The following is a 23,403-nucleotide window of genomic DNA, read 5'->3' on the forward strand; positions in this document are numbered from 1 at the left end:
GGAGGAGGAAGAGGAGGGGTGAGAAGATGTTGAAGAGAGGAGTGCTGATCTAAAAGAGGTGGGGGGGTTCATCACTATGAGCAAGAAGAGGAGGAGGAGGAGGAGGAGGAGGAGGAGAAAGAGGAGGAGGAGGAGGGGGGTAGTGTGAAGGGAAGAGGGGAGGAGAGAGGGATGGAGGGAGTGAGGGGAAGGGAGGGGTTTAAAGGGTGGGCTTGTAGTCATTGTCAGGCTGAGAGTAAGAGAGAGAGAGAGAGAGAGAAAGAGGTGCGTCTAGGCAGACCGACTGAAGAGCGTGTGTGTGCAAACTGGGATGAGTAAATGCACTGGGCGGCTTAGCTGTTGATACAGCCAGAGAGAAAGAGAGTAGAGAGAGAGTGTGTGTGCACGAAAGCGAGCGAGCGAGATAGAGAGAGCGCGCAAGAGAGAGAGAGAGAAAGGGTGAGAGAGAAGAAGTGAAAGGGAGAAAAAAGGGAAGTAAGAAGCAGAGAAGAAAAAAGGGAGGATACAACAACTACAACTATGCTGTGCTGCATAAGAAGAACCAAACCGGTAAACTGCTCTGATTTACTTTATCAACATTTCATGTGACAAAATGATGCATCTCACCTCTGAACTTTGTGGCTGTTAGGTTATAGCCAGATCAGGTTGCTTAAGGGGGGATTAGAGGAAATATTGGTGTAATTTCCTTTGACTCGGGGCCTGGCATGTCTTTATAGAAGTCTATCCACAGAGCCCAGACACGCCTAGTTAATGTGATTATCCTGCATGAATGGATGTTGCCACAATGCCTCTCAGACCTCACACTGTACTTGCAGAGAGGCACAAGACTGTAACTCGATCTTGGGCAGCTTGGGCATTCCCTCATATTGATCAGGCACTTGAAAAAAGTGAAAGATTATTGAAAGGCACTTGATAGATTCTGTATTGTCTCTGCTATCAAAGCTGAAACTCCCTCATTTATTCAGGAGCTCTTCAGCGTAATCCACCATTGTTAATGATGATTTATATTAACAGGAGCAACCTATGTGCTCTTAATTGATGCCTTTAACGTGGGTCTTAGTATCTTTTGTACTTGTGTTATCTTAGGTAAAAATGGGTGACACAGGAAAGTAAATTTCCACAGAGAGGGAAAAAAAGGGCGGGGTACGGATTGAGTGAGCAGCACCATCATGTCAGTGGCCTCGGGGGGATACAATGGGAATAAATGAGTCTAAATGGATTATCATAGCCCTCCAGCTTTATAAGTGGATGCTGTCAATGGAGGGTGCTATGAAGTGTGCACTTATTTAAAGGGTGTGAAAGGGTGGTGTTGGGTAGTTTATAATAACCCATGGCTATTCTCAGTGGCAAAGAATCATAAAAAAAAGGGAAAAAAAAGAAGGTGTTGCATGGAAGCGGGTGGGTCTGGGCAGTGGAGAGGGTGGCACTCTCCAGTGCTTCACTCTGCTGTATTTCAGCAGCTATCATGGGGGTTTGTGTGTGATCAGGGCCGTGTTCCTGCTGCTATCTCAAACTGAGCATGATTTTATCGGACTCATATCACAATGGATTGCGATGGCACTTGATTGCTTCTTAAATGTTAGTCTGGATGAGTCATATTAGCACTTGCAGGGAGAAGAGAGAGAAAGGAAGCAAAGCTTGCCAGTTGAAAGACATGTAGGAAGAGCAGGATGCAGAGAGGCAGGCAGGCAGGGAGAGAACGAGCGGCAGGGTGGAGTGTAGCTGGTGCACATGGAGGTAGATGGGGAAGGTGATGCAAGAGGAGCGAATGGAACCCAGTGGGCAGAGAAATAGAGGTAAAAAACGATTGAGGCAGGGAGGGAGGTTGCAAGGTATGGGGGGAAGGTAGGGAGAGGCAAGCGTGCAGCAAAGCAGAAAGTCAGAGAGGGAATGAAGCTGGAGGGTGGCTGCAGGAATTGTGGCGGTGACAGAGTGAGGGATGATGGTTGGAGGAGGTGAGCAGGCGCAAAGGTGAGAAAGATCAAAGAAAAGGAAGCCGGCGCGCTGCACACTGCAGCCATGTGGGTGAGGCACCGGCTTTTCCCACAGAACGCTGTTGCTGCCTCGAGCGTGCACGTTTCACCACAGGGAAAAATAGCCTCCCGGCCTACAAGCACTTACCCTCATGCTCCTGCTTTTGAGGAGCAGAGGCATAAATTAATCCAGACAGACTCTGTGGTCTTCATGGATGGATGAGCAAAGAGCATGGTTTTCTGCTTGAAACATGGCAGTGTTGCTATGGGTCTTGCCCGTTGTGGAGTGTTAAGTGCTGTTGCAACATCTTCACTATGGGAGTGGCTACTAGCACTTCATTTAAGCCTCCTCTGTAGCCACAGCCCCCTAGCTTTATCTTTAGTTTCATTCAGTTTCAGAACAAAATTTGTCAGAACAGAAGATCCTTGTCCTCGCCTCAGGATTTGGGGTAAGATCAAGGATCAAGTTCAGGTCCATCTAAAGTGCAGCTCTTTATTAAACTCAGGTCTTCCTCCACCACCAGGCCTACTCAAAGCTGCCATTTCTCCCATAAACCAGGACTTCAGATCCCACCCATATGTGCTCTTCTCCATCTCCGCCCCAGTTCCATTCCTAGTTCTCCTCCCAGCACCAGAACCATACCTGTCTGTCCCGTCTAGCTCTGCCTCCACTTTCATGTTGAGCCTAAATCTAGACCAGACTTAAAAACCCGGTCTGCAACCTTAAAGACAATTATCTCATCTGATACTGTGGCTCCCCATGCATTTAAAGCCTCTTTCCCTAGAGCCTGGCTACAGCCATAGCACCAGCCACAGCCCATATTTCCAGTTCCTGCCTTTACCATGTCAAAACCTACAGCCCCTTTTCCTCCTGCTCCTCTCCACTTGCCCTTCTCCTCAGCCCCACTGCCCCTCTCCCCAACCTCATCCTCAGCCCCTATGATATCAGTGGCGATTGCGGAGCCTTTGTTCAGGCGGAGAGTCTGTGTAATTGAATTACAGGCAGCTCCAGAGGATGTAATGACGCTGGCATATGGCCGCTTATTAGAGACTGCGGAGCATCTTTTCCCGGGCCATGGTAAAAGAAACAGTGCATCCTTTAACATCGCTCATCAATTCACCGTCAAAGGACAGAGAGCGAGAGAGAGGGAGGGATTGGAGAGAGAGATGGCGAGCGGGGGCTGTGGCAGTCACCACCTGAGCCCCCCTCTCCTCATCTGCAGGAGATAGCTGGCTAAAAGGGTGTGGTGCTCCGCTGTGTCTGTGTGTGTGTGTGCGAGAGAGAGAGAGAATGAGTGGGTAGCAGTTTGCTTAGTGAGGAAGAGAGTGTAAGACGACAGAAAGAGAAAGAAGGAGAGGGAGATATTGAGCAGTTGCAGACACCAGCCGGTCTTTGGTCTTTGGTGTCTGGATGGTTCCTGCAGAAAAACAGACAGCCATTCAAATCATGCTGGGCTTTTCAGGAGAGAGGTGTCATTGCAGGAAGTATGTGTGCCACCACCAGAGTGGCTTATATTATCTCTCCGCCTGCTCGGGAACTGTGCTAATATGACAAAATGTTTGGGGACTTTCTCCATTTGATTTAAATTGGCCAATGCACTATATATTTTTTATTACTTGTAATAATCTGGTTTAATATACACAAATCTTGAATAATTACACATTAAAGGGACTTAAGTCAAATAAATTCAGCAGCTGCACTTGTTGGGTGTGTGATAAAAGGGCCTCCGCGAAGCAATGTTCTGTAAGTCCACCATTATAAATGCAAATATTACCTTTAATATTTCTCTCCCCTCTTGCTAGCGGCATTCGATCCAAGGCTGGGCGGAGCGGCGAGGTGAAAATGGAGTCTCCCGCTTGAATGGATCAGAATAAAAAAAGAACTAAAAAAAAACAAGATTTGATTATATGCGTGCCTGGTGTGAGCTGTGGTTGTGTGGTAATTCTACCGACATAAGCACCACCGCTCCACCGTGTCTTCCCCTGTTTCTCCTCCCCTCCCACCCCCCTCCTCCTGAAACAAGTCCCTAATGGTACTGGCAATGAGGCAGTGGGAAGGTGGCGGATTGTTACTGTGTGTCACCATTGGGGGATGGTGTGTGTATGTGTGTGTGTGTGCGTGCTTATGGATCTGTCGGTAAAGCCACTGACTCTCGGGTGTGGTTCTCACGACAGCCGGTGCCCACCCAAGGACAGAGACAGAAAAAGAGAGAGAGCACAGACTGCAGCTGACAGGCAAAGCAGTAATAGACACATCTAGCCGTTAGATAATGTACTGAACACATTTTAGCACGACCATTTATTACCTTTACGGACAGAAAAGACAGAGGCGTTTGTCCCCTGGTGAATGGAACTCTTGTATTCAGATAGATTAACCTGTGAGCTATTGTACATTTAGATTCTGAACATGAAGATGGCAGTAATCATTTGTCACCTACACTTACTAAATTGTCCTACAGCAAGCTTTTAATGTTGCTACATTATACTGTTACTATTATAATTGCTGGAGGATTGCATAATCTGTTTTACAATCATGCAAGAAAAGCACTGTTATATTGCAAACATCCACTTCTTGCTGGATGATAAAATAATGTAGTGTATCTATGGCAACCAGAGAAAGCTCTGCGGGCTAATTGTAATAAGTAATTCCATTAAACTGATAATGCAAATATGTTGACTCGAATGAACGAAGGAAGGGTTGAAACGGTCGTGGAGTCTTGGTGTAAAGACTTAAAGGGAGTATACCTTGTACCTTTGGGAGGTGCTGCTGTATTTTATGAATGGAAATGTGTGCCGCACAGATGCCGGGTGGAATAGCGCCTGCAAGAGGGTACGTGACCAGGGTTCAGTTAACAGTCAGAGTCTTCAAGAAGCGTTTCTTAAAGGATTTGCACTTTTGTTTCTGTTTCGATAACATGGGGTTTTATGGTAGACACTATCTCAGTCATTAACCACTGGTGCATTGTATATTACAGCATAATAAGTTTAATATAAGTCCAAGTTGCTCAGTGTAGTAGAGCAGTCATAAAATGACAGCGCAGCATTTCTGAGGGTGATGCACAGACAAATATCAATAATTCAAATGATGATGCTACAATTGTGGACGAACCATGATGGTGATCTTTCCTCCCCGTCTTCTTACGCTGATATGAGATCACTTGGCACTCTGCTGGTATTTTATTACATTTGCGCTCAAACACACCCAGATCACTAAAGTAAATGACATCCTCTCCGTTCCAATAATGATGTCATACCTCCATATTCCCAAACACCCTCATCCATCGCTTTCTCTCTCTGTCTGACTCACTGTATGCAGCCAGTAAGTAATTCTATTTAGAGTTAAGTGCTTGGGTCATTTTTTTGGCAATTGTAAGCACCTATGAGATCAGATATAATAAAAGTCCAATAAGTCACTAGAGACCTGCATATGATTAAGAGCAGAGGGCGTGCCGGTGGTGCTTTGTCTGTCTCAACTGTTGCTATCTGTTCTAAAAGCTGGACACTTGCTAAAGTTTATTTTCACACTTAATAGCTGATTGTTAAGTAAACAGCTCTAGCTTAGCCTGTAAACATAAATCACTATATCTGTGAAGCATTGTAAAGCCTTTAAAAAATCTACTATCCCTCCACAGCCAACAGCATTGTGCTGTTTTTTTTTAATATTGCACTGCACGAAATTGCTTCAGGAAGATGGTGTATATTAGGAACTGCAGGATTTACACCCTGAACCCTGGGGATGGCATGTGAATGAAGGTGGAGGAGGTGAATATACCAACACAGCTGCACCTTGGCCTCTCTGCTCCAATATTGGACTGACACACTGACCCTGAAAAAGACATGTTGGTTTAGGGCCTCTGGCTCTTAAATCATGTCACGCAGATGTGATTCCTCACCCAGGCAGCTGTCCAAGTCAAACCTTATTTCCAATATAATGATACTATTAGAGACAGAAGGCATCAGGAAAGGGACTGATGGATGTAGCTACCGAGTTGCATCTTGAAAACCATTTCCACGGAAATTCACTGACCTTAAACAAGACGCAACGGCTCAGTGACACAGACTGCCAGAATTGATACACACACATATAACCCCTTCGGCCCCCCCACCGGCCCCGCACTGCACCCCCCGCCGTTGCTCATACACAACCCCTCCTTAGCCATGCTGATTGCTCCGTCTGATTTATGAGTTCCTATTGGCCTGCTTCCCTGAGGGGTCAGGTGCACTGCCAATCAGGGTGACATATAGTCTTTCATAGCACCAACCAGCAGACAGCGCTGTGATGAGTTAGCACTCTGGTTGTCAAGGTAACCTTTGATGGTTGCGAGGGGTATGGCAGTGAATGCTGAGGAGATTCTAGCAGGCAGCTCGTTCCCTAGCAGCCAGAGATGGATCTGTAGAAAGCTACTGTACATAGAGAATAGAGATTGGCTCATTATTTTGGAGAAAGAGCCTCACTTTTAAACGCTTACATTTTTCTGGTTACAATTTTGAAGATATCATTAGCAGTGAATGCAGGGGACATTAATGAATTCCATGGAAAGGTTCTACGCTTAAGTGTAATTATTCACTAAATCTATTTCAGTACCATTATCAAGAGGACAGTATCAACCTCATGCCCGGATTGAATAACCGCAATAAATGCCTAGAGTGATTTGTCCTGCCCCAAATCCCAGTGTAACCAATTCATTATGCGGAGACAATCGACCCTCACACACGTCTGTTATTCTCAGGATTCACAATGGCACTAAATCTCCTCTTTCCAGCACATTAAATGATAAAATGCTGTGTATTCACTATATTGTCACATCAATAGCTGGCTCCTGACAAAGCCTTGATACCTGGAAGGACAAAAACCCTCAAAACCATTCAGATTCTGCAGTTTTCACATCTTTATCATTTGGCTAACTGTAATGCTGCACTGCCTGCATGCTTCTTTGACAATTTGTGTTTGCTCCATGTTGCTTATTCACATTCATTTAAGGTGCACAATTAAAGCTTTTGATTGGTTGAATCTTGGCAGGAGAATATTTTACCTTGATTTGTTTGCCTATTAATTTTGAATGTACTGATTCATTTTGTTTGCCACTTTCAGTGCTCATCATTCATTCCTTTATTTGATTTGATTTCTTTTCATTAGATTTATATGACTCATAGCACAACCCACTATTTGATGGACAGCTACTGTATGGATCCAGTTACTGAAGGTAATATCAATATTACATTGTGTACTGTCCTATTCCTAACCCTGTTCCTCATCCAGTCCTATAGTTTTACTCAACTCCAAAACAGTCCTGAACCTAACCCAACTTTTCCTAGTCTGTAATTCTCCAGTAATGGTTATAAATACATCAGTTAACTAATAAACCCCCTCTCATAGCATATACATTGGTCCTTTTCTGACTTCTGACCTTTCAACTCATGACATATTGTACCTACCTTTAGTAGGATTCTAATCCCAAATAAAAGTATGCCAGCATGATTTTTTGGGATAACCATCCTCAAGCTACACACCCCAACAGTAGAGGGATTCTTTGCAAGTTTTAGCATAACAACAATACATTCCCTTACTGGTTTGCAGTGGACCTGCACGATGGCCTATAGTAGATGTTAACCTGTTGTATTTTCTCTTGGCTACCAGGTGGAGAAGAATGAGGAGGCGGACCAGAAGATTGAACAGGATGGCACCACCAACAAACCCGAGGACAAGGCCCACAAGGCTGCAACCAAAATACAGGCCAGCTTCCGTGGACACATAACTCGGAAAAAGATGAAAGATGGAGAGGAAGATAAGGAGGGAGACAGTCCTGCTGCTGCAGAGGAGGCGACAGAGGAAGGAGAGGAGGCAAAGAAAGCGGAGGGAGAGGAAGCACCTGCAAAGGAGGAAGAAGCTGCAGGAGAGGAGGCCAAGAAGGAGGAGGAGACAAGCCAAGCCAAAAGCCCAGTGGCAGACAAGCCAGCTAACTCTCCGGCAGCTGCTGCTGCCTCTCCTGCAGGCGCGGCGACGTCTCCTGTAGCGGCAGCACCAGCTGCTGCTTCTCCTACGGCCGCCACAGCGCCCTCTGAGCCCCAGAAAGAGGAGCCAAAGGCAGAGGAGAAACCTGAGGAGAAGCCCAAAGAGGTGGAAGCCCCAGCGGCGGCAGCCAAGAGTCCCACCACAGCCACAGCTGAGGAGAAAAAGGAGGAGGAGGAGAGTGAAGAGAAAAAGGAGGAGGCCAGACAAGCCGAAGTGCCTGCTGCTGTCAGCCCGACAGCTGAGAAGGAGGAGCCTAACCAAACAAAAGATAAAGGTGTGCAGATTATAAACTTCATTAATTACAGTGAGATTGATTTAAAACCCCACTACATGCCAAATGAAGATTACTAATATAGAACCTGCAAGAAGGTTCTCAAGACTCTGAATCAAACATTTAGGTGTGCACATGTTTGCAAGTTAAAAATAATTTCAGACTGATCAGAAGCAATAACTTACTGTAAAATACTAATAAAGAAGAATAGGTAAGCTTTCCTATAGTCTGCTACCACAGGAAATAACTGCTGGTTGAGTCTTTGGGATTTAAAGATCTTTAAAGTGCTCCACCATTCACTGGTTAACACAGAGACACAGCTCAATATTAGATTAGACAGCCTTGTAGCTCATCATCTGCAAGATGGAAACTCCTTACTAATGAGTGGGAGACTGGAATAGAAATGATTAGTGCTGGTGAAGAATGTTGATGTATAATGGGCAGTCATGTTCGGAGAGTCATAAAGGTTCATGAACATCCCAGATGGGTCATATGCTACAGTAATTTATTCATAATAAAACGCAAATAGTGCTGAAAATGGATTACCCCAATAATTCCTTTTTACACATCACAGCAGGTCAAAATATTTGATAATAAGCTCGCCCTCTGGACCTCCAACATCAACCAGTAGATTTCAAAGCAAACCACCATTTGATGTCCAATTATAGTGTATACCTGAGAGAAACTAGAAGGCCATGAAATCACACTAGAACATTTATATAGCAACTCTCACAACAAAAACTTGACATGATCTCATATTTCTGGTCCAAGGACTCTCAGTCTGGGTCAGACAGGTAGTTAATGGAGCATGCTCAGTCTCGAGTAAGTGGGTGTGTGAGGTGGGAAATACACACACACATACCAACTGGAGAACTACAAGGAAACTAGGTCACCTAGGCAGTGCTGTCTCCCTGTTGTCATAGTTACCACCTCGATGGGATAGCTGGCCTGCATGGAGCAGAGCGGGGATAACAGGTGCTCTGATTTCAATGAATGATTAATGATCCCTACTGGTCACGATCCACACCGGGAAAGTCTGTCACAAACAAACCCTACTTGACAAAAACTGCTAATTAAAAATGCACTGCTGGCCACAATCTGCTTTACCAACTTGAACTGACTCAGAGAGAAAATTAATATTTATAACAAAGTCACTTGGTTGAGGTTTGTCAGCGCACAGACTGGAGTCACATGCACAAGGACGCCAGGTACTCTGATCTGACTGAATAATTTATGAGGCAGCCTGAGTATGATCCAGCTTCTCCACAAAGCATAATCCATGTCAGCGGCATCCCTTAGTTACATCTGACCAAGTTGTTAACTGTCATAGAATAGTGACATAGCACTCCATAATCACATATAATAGTATAATAAAAAAAACTTCACTACCCTTTATACATGAATTGCAGCTCAAAGTGCAGACTTAAACAACATTTAAAATATTAATAGCACACACAGTCTTCTCTGATATAACTTATATGCAGCTAGAAAGTTAGATTAGAGCCACGATAATGCCCAGATTTTGCCTGAGGTGTAAAGTGCTGAAATAGTGTAATGAACTGTAGACGTGTATTTTTTCTTTTATCTTAAGAACCTCTCTTTAAAGGCCTCTGTTTTGTTGTCAAGAAGTTTGCGAAAATTTTGAGTCATCTATAAATTAATATCAGAGACGCAGTTCTCAAGAGAGTAAAGAGGGCTCAGGTCATCAGGATCAACTACCATATAGAGCTGGGTGTCATCTGCATAACAGTAATAATGGATAATTATTATGATTATGGATGAAGACCCCTAATGGTAACAAAGACTCAAAAGTGAACCCAGAACTAAACCTTGCGGAACTCCTGTCTGCGGTCCATGGTCTTCATCATAAGTGATAATTGAGACATCCTTATGTTAAAAACAAAATTACAAATGTAAATAGAAGCTGGAAAAAGTATATTGTGTGCACTGAAAATACTGATGGTGGTGATGATTGATGTCTTAGTGCCAGTCTTCCTTCAACTTCAGCTCTACTTTATATCTGAGTTTTAAGTTTCACAGAAAATTGTGTGTCATGCTCTCATTACCATTGTTTACTGAAAACTGAAATCCGTGGGCTGAACCGGCAAACCACAATCACCAGAGGTTGGGCGTTTGTTTTCCCATCTATAATTCTTATTATTTGCAAATAATCACAGTCAGCTATATCACTGGTGTAAGTAAGTGAGGTGGCACTGATCAGAATACCAGAAATGACGGCTTGGGTTCCGTGAATTGGGTGAAAATTTGAATCACAAAGCTCAGTGGTTGCAAGAAAGGCACTCTCAAGTCTGTCATACTCTAACAAGCTAATTACCTGTTACCTCTGGAAGTTACCATGCTGTCTTGAGTCACACACAGACATGATTGCCCCACTTCTCTCTCTCTGTCTCTCTCTCTCTCTCCTCTCGTCTGTCTCCTCTTCTCTCTCATCTCCATCCTCTCTCATCTCTCCTGGCCTAACCCTCACATACACAGACCCACTCACACACATGCACTACATCACCCTAATGTCCAATGCAATGATGTCATTCTTTGATGTCTCGCTCTTTCTATTAAAAGAGTATGAGATCATCATGGTATGACATCACCACTTTCAGGGCACTTGAATAATAGGATTGGTCAGGAACAATAAAATGAAGGTCCTAAAATATTGTAGCTGATACAGTCTTCATGACATTTTTACATTCGATTTTATAGACAATATATAGATAGATATAAAAATAACAGCAGCGAAATAGCATACAGCACAGGATTTACAAAAAGCAGAATCGAATAAACCATAGAAAAATACAAAGCATTGGATCAATGTTACTCAACAAACTTGATTAGTAATGGCTTAGTAATGTATCATGGATCGTTATTCAGCAGTATTTATCTCTTAGTAAGCCACGTTTAGTTATTACAGTGCCACGCCAAGTTATTACAGTGCAGTACACTGTGGGCATCACGCAGTATCAGATGCGACAGATGCTGCTGTAAGCTTTGTGATGTCAGTTCAAATGCTTCATGGGTCCATTAGGAACACTCTCTTCCTTTATTATTTACACAACCGATGTGGGATTCAAGACACAAGGTGGCACCTTTTAACTGACATGCTGTCACTTTTAGTAGAGTAGACATCTTGTCGACAACATGCAATTACACAGTTTTTTATTTTTCTGGAATGAATTTTTATGGTTTTTAAAAGTTACCTTATGGAGAACCTACTGAGATGATATGTTTAAAACATCAAAAGTAGCAGCTGACATGTAAAATCTTTGATGCTCAGTATCTCAGAAGACCCAGATAGAGCTTTATTATTCCAACCCCACAATGTAAAACTGCCTCTCCACAGGCTAATTTTCTCTTCCTCTCTCCAACCCACCTTTTATCTGTCACCCTTCTTGCCACCCTTACATCTAATTTTCCTCTTCTTGCTTTCCCTCTTTACCCTTCATCCTCCTTACCTCCCTCCCTCCACCCAGATGCTGCAGAGGAGTCTAAAGCAGAGGAGGCCACCCCGGCAGATGCAGCGGCGGAGGCCACTGAGTCCAAGGATGACTAAAGCAAAGTCTGACCTAAAGAAAGCAGAATTAAGAGTATGAAGAATAACACAAAAACAAAAATCTCTTTGCCTTCCCAATGTGAAGGCAGTCCGTTTCTATTTGTTTGTCATTTTTTGTGTGGCAATGATTTTCTCATGTTGGGGGAGTTTCCAGCGTGAAGTTTTTTGGCTCAAGCTAATACTATGAGGAAGTGATGATGATGATGATGATGAAGCTGATGATGTTGTTCAGTATGAAAAATTATTGTTACCTTGATGATGATGATGATGAGGATGAGGAGGAGGATGAGAAGGAGGATTTGATTTGGTACATCTTCACTATCTATTGTAAGCGAATCAGTGGTGGTGTGACCGCTCCCAACTGGATATTTCCACATTTAAAAGGCATTGTGAATGCAGCATACTTTATTCGCATTGCAATGCACTTTCTTTAAACACATTTTACAAATAAAATCCGTACTTCTGCAAACGCACGCACAAACACTAGCCGGTTTTAAAAATGCAACTCTCGTTTTCAACAGTGTATTGAGAACACAGCAAAATAGGTAACGTACTGACACATCGGATAGAGAATAGAATGTATAATTAAATGTGTGATATTTCCAGTTTGGCAGCTTTATCCTGAACCCAAAAACCACATATAGGACAAGATATTACTCTCTCTCTCTATTCTGCTTGAGTCATTCAAGCTTGGTTTACACCCCTTTTACAAACTCTCTGTTTACTCACATATACAGTAATGGACCTGTTGCTATTTCAATGACATGATCATATAATAAAACTATAGAACTCAGCTATAGTATTGATGTAACTGGCTCTTACATGACGATTTGTGTTCTGACAACCAAACGTGAGAACAGTAGCATGAACCATCGAACCAGATGCATGATGGGAACTCTCCCTCTGAGAGGAACTTTTTCGCAGTCACAAAAACTTAAGAGGTGTGGCGGCTTCTTTTTGATGTCTTTGGTGTTGTTATGACAGTTTATATGAATTGGAAAAATACTCTTGCACTGATGTTACGAAAAAAAAAGTGAAAAAGAAAAATCAAACAAATGAGCAAACAAAAAATACTTTTCCCATGTTCCAGTGAGTGCAATGTCCAGTTTCAACCTTATCAAGGAGTTCAAACTTGTGAGAAAAAAAATATGAAAAAACTAAAAATGGTTTCAATGTCTGTTTTCAAAATAAAGCAAATGTGCCAATTACCATCATAAACTGTGGAGTTTGTTTAAAGCCATGTTAAAATGATGCAGAGGGTAGAATATGCAGTGTATGGGTGTAAGACTGTATTTAAAGGGGTAGTCTGACATTTGGGTAAATGTGTTTATTTTTCTTTCCTGCTGAGAGTTAGGTGAAAAGATCGATACCACTTTAATGTCTGTCTGTTCGATATAAATCAGACATAAACAGGGGGAAACAGCTCGCCTGGTTTTTGTGTGAAGGTAGAAAAAACCCAAGTCTATACCAGCAGCTCTCAAGAACACTATAATATATATTATTTGTTTGTTTAATCTGTACAAAAACAGATCTGTAAAGACAACAATTTGTAGTTTTATGAGTGACTTTGAGGTTGCTCATGTCTAAGGGAAGTCCAACCTGGTGTCCAAGTGTCACAGGGACATAATAGGTAAATTAGTGAGCTTTAGGTAGAGGCGTTGATCCAGTTGAACCAGGAAAACAAGAAACCAGGCTAACTGTTTTTAATTCTTTGCGCCATTGGGCACTGGCTGTATAGCTACATTATTTTTTCTTATGTCACTTTAAGGCACTATACACAGGGACACTAACAAATATTTGCAAAACCACTGTTTTAGAAATGTTTCATTAGCAGATGCAACACTTGACATGCATGAGATGCAACAATTGATGTTTTAGTTATGAGTCTTATCCTGGTTTTGATCTTATTTGGGAAACATGAGGACCCTGTTATCCCTGGATCAGAATCCAGGTTTTTGACCATCTGCATACAGTGGTGTGTGTTGATTCCATAACATCTCAGTCGCTCATTTATGTACCAACAGAGAATGATACTAGTGTGCATGTTTATGCACCAATCTTATATATCTTTGATATCAGAATTAAATAATGATTTAAAGATGCTATGTAAAGAGCATATGCAATTGCTGAGAGTTAAAATGGGACCTGTGTGACTTCTGTCAAGATAGCATGGTTCAGTAAAAATAATAACTCCAAGGTTAACATAAATACCATCCTCAGTCTCACAAAAGTTGTATGACCTTCACGCTAATGAGGCTGGTTTGCTGAACAAGCAGTACTGGAATGGGAATAATTTCTCTGAAAAGTTTCTTTTATCGCTCCCTTCTGAGTCATACTCTCTCCCATACCTTCCTCAATACTCCTATCTTGAAAGTTGAAAAAGACTCAAATAATCCAGCACTGTCCTGTCATAATTTATTTTCCTCAAATCCGTCAATCTCCTCAATCTCAAGAACTAAAATTGGTCTCATCACATAATTTTTAACAAAATTGCAAGAGTTTTTACTCTTGCACCCAGTGTCTTTGTATGATAACAGTTATGGTATACAGTATATAAAAAATAATATCTACTTTCACCACCCACATGTTCCCAGCTAGTGTGGGGGTGTGAGCAGGAAACTGCCACTACAGATGTGTTTTTCTAACCTTTAACACTGCTACATTCCCTGTTCATCATCAGAGTCAGAGGCTAATCATGATGCAGAATAATATGTTTGTCCTCATTCTGCCAAATACCAAGACACAGTGGAGGCATAATTTGGCTTGTTGTGACACCTTGTGGTGAAACATTTCACTGCAACAGGATGTGGCTCCTGTTCCATATTGCTATGATGTGTGTCCATATGTGATAACACCAGTCTTACCTTCCATCTTTGGCACAGAAAAAAGACAGAAACTGGAACATTCCGATGAGCGGAGTCAGTTATAATTCTCATACTTACATACAAAAATGTCTTCCAGAGAGAATATAACAATACATATATTATTTTATTTGCATGTTACATGGTGATAAACACAGCAGTACCATTACGATTCTGTGTGTTCCAAGCTATCTCCAGAAAAAGAGGTTACTTTCCCAGACATCTCAAGTCACATTCAAATACAGAACATTAAATTCAAACAACTTTATTTTGTGTTATGAACATTTTCTCATATACCTTTATTACATATATTTTTTTTTAGAAACTGACTGCAATCACCTTATGCCATAATAAAGTAAGGTAAAATAGAAAAAAAAAAAAAAAAACCCGGGACATGTTGTGTCATAATCATGACTGTATCTTAATTTCCCATGACAAAGGGAAGGGACGTATAAACGTGATACTTACATTTCCTGTTTAAACTTTTAAATGTTGAGTTGTATAAACACGATCTTATGGATTTGCTGACTTTACAACATTCTACTGTAGAAACATCATACTGTATATACACACAGAGGTGGAAAAGAAAGAAAGAATCTTAACTTACAATAGAGGGTTACCACTGTAACCATCAACGGAAAGTAGATGTTTGGCCAACTTATCATGTATATCATGCCTTGTGTTAACTTCTCAGGTTGGTCAATAATAATTAACAGAATCAGAGCACACAGGCGCGCGCACACACACACACACACACACATAAGCCAACAGTGAAGCGATGGTGATGTTTTGAGGCTGTGCTCAATAGTAAACTAGGAATCTGCTCCTACAGTCTTCAGTAGATATCCAGGTCTGTCTACAGGTGGTTGGTGATGTGTCCAAAGGCTGGCTGTTGGTCTCTATGAGCAATGACAGTGTTTCCTTATGCCTTTCTGCTTTGTGGATAAGACAAAGCTCCATGGCTTTTATAGTAGTGGTGTTGGTATCTATTGGCTGGTTTTAACCTGCATGGATACACTTTAATGAGGTTTGCCTCACAGGAAAGTTAAGACAATGACGTTAGTGTAGCATCCTTTAAAACAGGGGTCTCAAACGCAGATTGGCTTGGGAGCTAATATCACAGGAGGGCCACTTCAAAATTCAAGTACTACATGAAAGCGCAATATTCTACAAATATTTCAATTTCTAACATTACCAAAATGCAAAGAGTACTTTCTGTACAATTTTCAATCATCATTTTCTATCATCTTTGTTGTTTGCAGCCTGCTACATCTTATTAACCTTTTGCATGCATTTGGCACCTTGGACCTTTGCCATTATTTTACGCAAAATTTTGTTTTGCAAATATAATTGTTTTAAAAATGTTTAATTGCATATGAAGGGGTTCTTTAAATTGATAAGAAACAAAAAGAAAAAACAAAATAAAAAATAATGAACTTGAAGGCTGGATTATATGATATTTCTGACATCATGTTGCAGGTCGGAAGTAGGGTCTGAAAATGGCCGTCAGTTTGAGATCCTTGCTTTAAAAAAAATCCACAAGCTATTTGCCATGATGCAGTGAACTCAAGTACCCAACATGCATTCCAAGCAGGTTAAAATAAATGCTAAGCACAATTTGGAGATTTTCGACCCTGCTCTGCTAGTCTGTCAGGGTCCCAGCCTAGCTCTGCCCTGAGGTTTTATTATGCGACACATGGTGAGACAGACGGACTTCACTGAAATAGACATGTAGCACAGACCACTCTCATGCAAACTGATCACGGAGAAAACTATTTCACCACAGTTTTCAGATCATTCACTTCTTACTGCAGTAAGATGATAATGGCTGCTGATAAACTAGCATCCATAAGCTAACCAGAGGCTAAAAAGCGGCAAGAGAGTCTGCAAAAGGACCAATGTAGTAGAAAAACATCAGGAGTCAAGTTAATCCACGTTAAAGTGGATACACCAGCGTTGTTCAGTTGTAGAAAATAAATTTAGAAAAAATCATGTGAAAGCACAAAAACAAGCAGCTTTCTTATCACTTCCTAGACTGGGAGATCTGATTGTAGGTTCTTGTTTGGTGTATTGGTTAATGCTGTGACTGATAGAGACGACAAAATGCTGTTTTAACCGTTTAAATGCTTCATTGTTTGCTGCCATTGTGGCCTGTTTTAGTCCCTGTACAGCTATAGCTCTACTGTTTCACCCACATGAAAATTAGACTGGATCATATGGCATTACCAACACTACAAAGTCACACAGTCGTGGCCTCAGGAAGCATTTACAATGAAAACACTGGGAACAATGTCTTTAATGCATGACAAGGATGACATTAATTACACGTGTGTTTTACAGTACTAGTACTATCTCGGCTTGGTTGTTAGAAGAGCGGAGAAATGAACACACATCCAGTCGAGGGGCTGAGCTGGGCGCTGGAGTCTGTACGCTATTAGTCACCTTACAGTAGGTCAAAATAAATGGCGAAAAAAAGGCAGCTAATAGTGCACCAGTTTCAGCAATTCTCATCAGAGCAGCAATGAGCTGTTTGAAAGATCTTCTTCTTGTGAGTTTTACAAAATATGACACATGTTGTATTCGTTGAACCACTTTGTTCGTAAAGACATAAATTCAGTGATCAGTGTGATGAGGAAATCTGCTGTGGGACATGTAATTTAATGGTATAATTTTGTTAAACTTGCCTTGATGGCCACTGAGGGGAATAAGCATTCATGTGTTTTCTGCTCTCATATTGAATTCCTGGTATATGAAAGAGCATTACAAGCTAAACATAATATTCCATTCCCTATAACATCATGTAAGCCAGCACTTATATAATCTCAAGAATAGGTACAATAATAACTGCACAAAACTATCTTCTTTTTAATGCTAGACCTTTTTTAAAAAAAAAAAAAAAACATCATTGTATAATGGGCTTCAGTTCACATGATAGAGCAGGGTGGCCAGTTCAAGAGATCTACAAGTTATTCATCCTCAACAAATTGATACCCTACTCAGAAACATGGACACATAAAATTTGCCTTTTCTCATATAGTATAAGGACATTGGATTCAAGTATATATACACACAACTAAAATGAATGAGGTAAAGACAGAAAAAAAAAAACTCAATATCAATATATTATGAATTTTCCTGTATCATTTCATATTAAAACACACATACTTCTTTGAAAGAGAAAAACTAAAAAGTAAGTCATTCATTGGTGTCATACATTTTTATCCAAATTCCAGCAGTATAGAAGAATGATCCTAAAACTCATAAGCTAAAAGCAAATACTGTATGTGGTACAGTATTATGTAGCTAAATGGGGTGCAGCCTGCTGTGGAGCAGAGATAAACTGCCAGTACGGTTGGTTGGTTGTCAAACAAGCAACATACACTGCAACAATTTTCTCTGTTTCCTGTTGTTACAGTGGCAGAACAAGTTGTCTTATCATAGAGAAATACAAAATTTTACTATGTACAGTACGCATCATTATAACCTACTGTGTTTCTTTTCCTGTTGCAAAAGAAAAGAGAAATTCTTTTGGAATAAAGGCGAGTGGTTGCAAAGCCACTGGATGAAGATGTAGGTATCCATCAGCAGATAAACTAATTTCCTCAGGTTTGCACTCCGCATGGTTTAAGCTCAGTGAGATCAAGTCACTTCTATTCACTGCATCCTCGATTTTAGGCTCGGCGGCAACAGCCCAAATGACTGCTGCATCTAGAATCAATGTCATTGATTGGAGAGACATTCGGCTAATGCTCTATATCTTTGCTTCAGTCTAGTAGCATCAGATTATGGTAGTACAGATTTTAATATCAAGCTCTAATCTCATTACAGAATCAGCTGCAGTATTTTCCCTTTGATTTCTGCATGTGTTAGTTTCAAATCTTATATAGTTTATGAATATTTGGCAGATACTTTGCATGTTGCTCAGTAATGCACTGGTTAAACACTTGGTTAAATCTAAAATTTAAGTAAACATAATGCATCTATGGGAGTAAGAAGAAATACACCTTACGTCTTCAGTACTACTTAGAAACAAATGATTGTTGGCATCCTTGGGGTGCCTGTGCTTTCATTCCCATGAAGACAAAAACACAACACACCCGATCTAGACCCCGAAGACAAGATATAGCAGAAACAAAGAAGTGCATACAAATTAAGAAGAACAATGCGATTCGTTAAGAGAGCACTGTTTGCTTGTTCTGTCCTTCATTTCATTGTTTTTTTTGTTGTTGTTCTTATAACATTTTACTCATAACCCATCGCTTTTCGTAATATCTGTAAGCAGTGCTCAAGAGCACGTAAGGTTTTCGTATCATGATGCAAACAGTCTGGGTTGGGGGGCGGTAAAGTTGGTAATAAGGTAGCAATAAGGATGTCGGTGAGCTGTAAAGGAGGAGCAGAAGGAGGAGGAGGAGGAGGAGGAGGAGGAGGAGGAAGAGGAGGTGATGTGGAGATGGGAGGAGGAGTTAGGAAAGGCCAGGACAAGGGGACAGCGGTATTAACACTTGAAGAAAAGGCAGGCGAAGCAGGCCAGCAGGAGCCACAGTGATTGAGATACACAGGCGGAGCCGTTGATATCTCGACCTGTCCCAGGTCCTGCACAGAAAGAGGCACAGAGAGAGGAGAGAGATTTAACATAGTAGTCAGAGTCAGTGTCAGAGAGCTCACTCACACTTGCAGTCCCACCTCTCTGAGAAAAAAAAAGTATAGCCACTATTTAGATTTTATCAAGAAGAAGGATGACAGTCAATTTACAATTTATCCCCTATTTTGTTTTTCTTGAGCATTCACCCAGATAATATTGATACTACTACTGTAGACATTTTTCCATTTTGAAATCCAGTTGAACAGAAGAGTAATACCACCAAACAAGTATTCTAGTACTATGAATTATATACATACATATAGTCTTCTTTTATAAATGAGTAATTCAACTAAATGAGTAACTGAGTCAGTAAAAACATACAAGGTAATGTTAGTTGCTACAGAATAACTACAGACTTTGAGTGGTGTTTGGTGACATCTGGTGGCCATGTTGTGCTATTGACTGCTGCAATAGAAGCTGAAACCCAAGTCATGCTTCAGAGAGCACAAAGGAGGCATAAACTGGGGAATATGTGGTGGGACTGAGAGCTCAGCATACTGCAGCTTAAAAAACACAAGCAAATTAAGAATAAAAGGGTAAACACAGGCAATGAAACCAATTAATGTTCAGTTCCATTCAGGTCAAACAGAGTCATGGTGCTGCTATTGTGCATGTTGGCTCACTGGAAAGCCTTTGCTACACATGAGATTACTCTACTATTTCATGTCAAAATGGCTCCTCTCCCTCTTTGTGTGTGTGTGTGTGTGTGTGTGTGTTTGATCGTGTGACTGGAGACGGTGTGCACCCTCTGCACCTCATCTCAATAATCAAGACCTCTACAAATACTCAGCCTTACCACTTAGCCTCTGCACCAGTCAGTCTACGCTTTGAGCCATTTTTCATATCAGTTTTCCTGTCGTCAGTTTTTTCCCTCGTCTAACCCTGTCTCCCGTTTCCTTCGCCGTGCTGTTTGCTCCGGTTCTGTCCCCTGTCTCTAGTCCCTCGTCTCATCTTGTCAGCTCTGCTTCCCTGCCCTGGATCCCCGTCCTTCTCAGCTTCCAGCCCAAGCTTCCCCAAGACTGCACTCCCTTTCCTTGCTTTCACAACAAATACTTAGTTTTTTTGCATATCCTTGTCTCCTCACGGTGAGTGTCTTGGTTCACCAGCTTAGTCCTAATATTTTCATTATAAATGCTCCACATAGTCAAATTGATGAAGGTGTTTCCTTAATTAGCTTTCTCCTCTGTCTTTTTGTATGCCTTTTCTTAAGTTGCATTATACTGAGCATCGCCACCGTTGAAACGTAAAAAGGGAGCATTGTATCACAGAAAAGAGAACTGTGGTTGCATTGATATTCATATAGCTTCAAACCTTCAAGCATGTAGCACTTCTGGTCAAACCCCAATTAGTAAAGTCACAGCAGATGTTTTCCCTTTTTAGAGTGGTACTCCATTTAGTTGTGCCTCTGTGCCACTTGGTATGTAGTGGCACGGGCGGGGAGACCAGCTTAAATATAGTGCAGTTAGGACACGCTAGTTTTGACACTGACTCTGTATCAGCTGATAATCAAACAGCAGCAGATAGTGGATATACTGTGGTAAACGTAAATTTCATCTTCAAACAGCTTTTGAGTGCTGCCTCCTCATCTGACTTTAGTCGTTACGAGCATGTGACACACAATCTGTATTGTGTATGATGCCAACACTTGTATACCGAATGGAATGGAAACCATGTCCAACTGGCTCAAATGTATGTTTGGAGAGCACCCATGGAAAACACTTGCTGTGACATCGCTGAAGTGTGAAGCGCAACATGTTTCAAAGCTTGATCCAGTAGAGCAATTCAAGCTATTTTCTTCCGTTTGCAATCCTGTGAAACAACTGTTCAAGGTGTGTTCAAGGTGCTTTCCAAAAAAATTTTAATACTTTTTTTTATATTAAAAGTTTGTAAAAATAAATCTGTACGAGGTCAGTTGTAGTGCCAAAATCATGGAGGATTATCACTCAACTCTGTAGCTCTATTGAGCTTTTTGGCATCTTCTGGCTCACTATGGTTTAATCTGAGCTGCTCTCATCAACCTCCATATGTACTCTGATAAATACCCCGTATGTTAGCAGCCCAGTATCAATTGGCAACTGTTACTGAGTGGCTGGTGAATATATTTCAGTATCTAGCAGCTAAAGAGCCAAGAGGAGCTGATGGAAACCAAAAGTGAATGTGAATGTTGCACTTTGGACCCTGGGTAGTTAGAAAATTCACTTCAAATGACTTTTTTGAAATGTTGCTCTTGTGTATGCTGAATGTATATGAGGCCATCTACAACTTATTGAAACGTTTTTCTGCCCCCTAGTGGCCAAAACTAAAATTTTTACAACTATACAATTTTATAAATATTACAAACATTAACTTGCTTATGATTGTGGTGCCGTTATTACTGACAATGACGTCCAAATACAGATTTATTTTTACCTATCAAATCTTACTTTTCATTTGTATGTATTGTCATACTGATTTGACCTCATACATTAGGCAATATATATAAACACCACTCTGATTGACTCTGATTGACTCTGATTTTGAGCTGGAAATTACACTTTGGTTAATTACAAAGACGAACTTGAAATTTTGTACACTCTTGTCCTATTTTGGGACATTTTGGTCTGTTCAGAGAGTATCCTGTTCCTTTGAGTTAAAACCTTTCCACATGACCTTACTTCATCCACATACCAGATGCCAGCCTCCCTCTCCAGCCACATACTTAGATTTCCACGAGGGTTCAATTAAAATGGCTCTCATGCAGAGTTGAGTACCCCGTTAGCCAAATGACTAAAAATGACTACACGGCAAGATTCTAATCTAAAACTAGCTCCAATTATTCAGCTCTTGCAGTGAAGCTCAAAGAAAAGCACACAACTACAGCGAGTTTACCAATGATTCAATGGGAAATTAGGTTAATAGAATTAAAGTAATTCAATCTCACCTTGAGAATCTCAATGAGTTGAATGATGGTTTGTTCAAACATAGATATTATAACCAAGTTGTGGTATTTCATTCTCAATATTTTATCTCTGTTGTGAGGTCTAAAATCACTAGAGGTGTCACAATTATACAGAGCGACGAATTTCTAATAAAACAAGAATCTTCCATTTTGGATTCAAATCGTGAGCTATAGCAAATGGCAGAAGTGTCTATACTCACTATAAAGGAAAAGACTAGCATTCTGGACGCCCAGTCGGTTCGAGGCCACACAGGTATAGTTCCCATAATCCTCTTCGGTGACGTTGGCAATCATGAGAATAGTGGTACTGCCTAGAATTTGGATATTGATGCCCTGGGCATTGGAAAGCCTGGAGAGGAGAGACAGACAGAAGACATTTTAAGTAAATTGCAAAGTAATGGAAATTAGAGGAGTTTAAGCCGGAAGGGAGTTAATGACATTTTGGGCAAAATTATAAAGTTTGCAGTGTCTGTAAAGGAAAAGGGTCATTTCACCAGAGCTTAATTAACCAACAGAAAATACTGACTTCATACTGAAAGAGAATACACAATTATTTGTCAAATTAGTCATAACCTACTTCTGGCTTAAAAATAGACATTATTATCAGCCTTATGGCAACATGGCACAATGTGGCTGACAGGATTCAGCTGTTTTCCGAATGTGGTGTTACATCCCGGAGACTCAAAACTGCTGCCTCTAGAAGGTACTGTCATATTAAATAGATTTCTGTGAATGAATTTCTTCAGAAATGACTTATAATAGCATTTATTTTGTCAACAGCTTACATTCCTGTTACATTTCTTTGTGTATAAATGATATTTTATTATTTTATATGTGGCAGTTTCTGCAAAATGAGGCAGAGAATAAGACATTTTAAGATAAAATTCCTATACAAACACATACATAACAAACAGTAACCACTCAATTATGTTCCATAATTAACGCTATACTTTTTGTGCTGGCAAAGTGTCATTTCAGTGAACTTAATCTCAGTGTGGGAGTTGAGATTGTTAAGAGGGCTGATACTGTAAGCCTTTGGAACAAACATTTTTCATTAACAGTTTGACACAATGCTGCATTTACCAGAACGCAATCCTTGACCTTTGGGTTATGTGGTGAGCAAAGAAAACAGTTTTCTGA

General features: G+C 41.0%; 2 protein-coding genes across 2 annotated transcripts in view; one reads left to right on the forward strand and one right to left on the reverse strand.

Moving 5' to 3' along the window:
* The first annotated feature begins 245 nt into the window (after positions 1-245).
* gap43 (growth associated protein 43) lies at positions 246-13,024 on the forward strand. The gene is made up of 3 exons (XM_035679539.1): positions 246-549; positions 7,612-8,260; positions 11,743-13,024. Exons 1-3 carry the CDS (start codon positions 520-522, stop codon positions 11,820-11,822), a joined length of 759 nt encoding a protein of 252 aa, XP_035535432.1. The 5' UTR covers positions 246-519; the 3' UTR covers positions 11,823-13,024.
* A 6,143-nt stretch (positions 13,025-19,167) lies between these two features.
* lsamp (limbic system associated membrane protein) overlaps positions 19,168-23,403 on the reverse strand; it is a gene marked incomplete in the record, with an annotated part of 184,969 nt that continues 180,733 nt past the window's right edge. The window contains 2 exon segments of the mRNA XM_035679513.1: positions 19,168-19,276; positions 22,464-22,612. Coding sequence (XP_035535406.1) covers positions 19,179-19,276; positions 22,464-22,612 — 247 coding nt within the window.

Source organism: Morone saxatilis, unplaced genomic scaffold (assembly GCF_004916995.1).
Source record: "Morone saxatilis isolate NCDOM2014 unplaced genomic scaffold, NCSU_SB_2.0 Contig8, whole genome shotgun sequence".
In the NCBI taxonomy this organism is placed as follows: Eukaryota; Metazoa; Chordata; class Actinopteri; family Moronidae; genus Morone; species Morone saxatilis.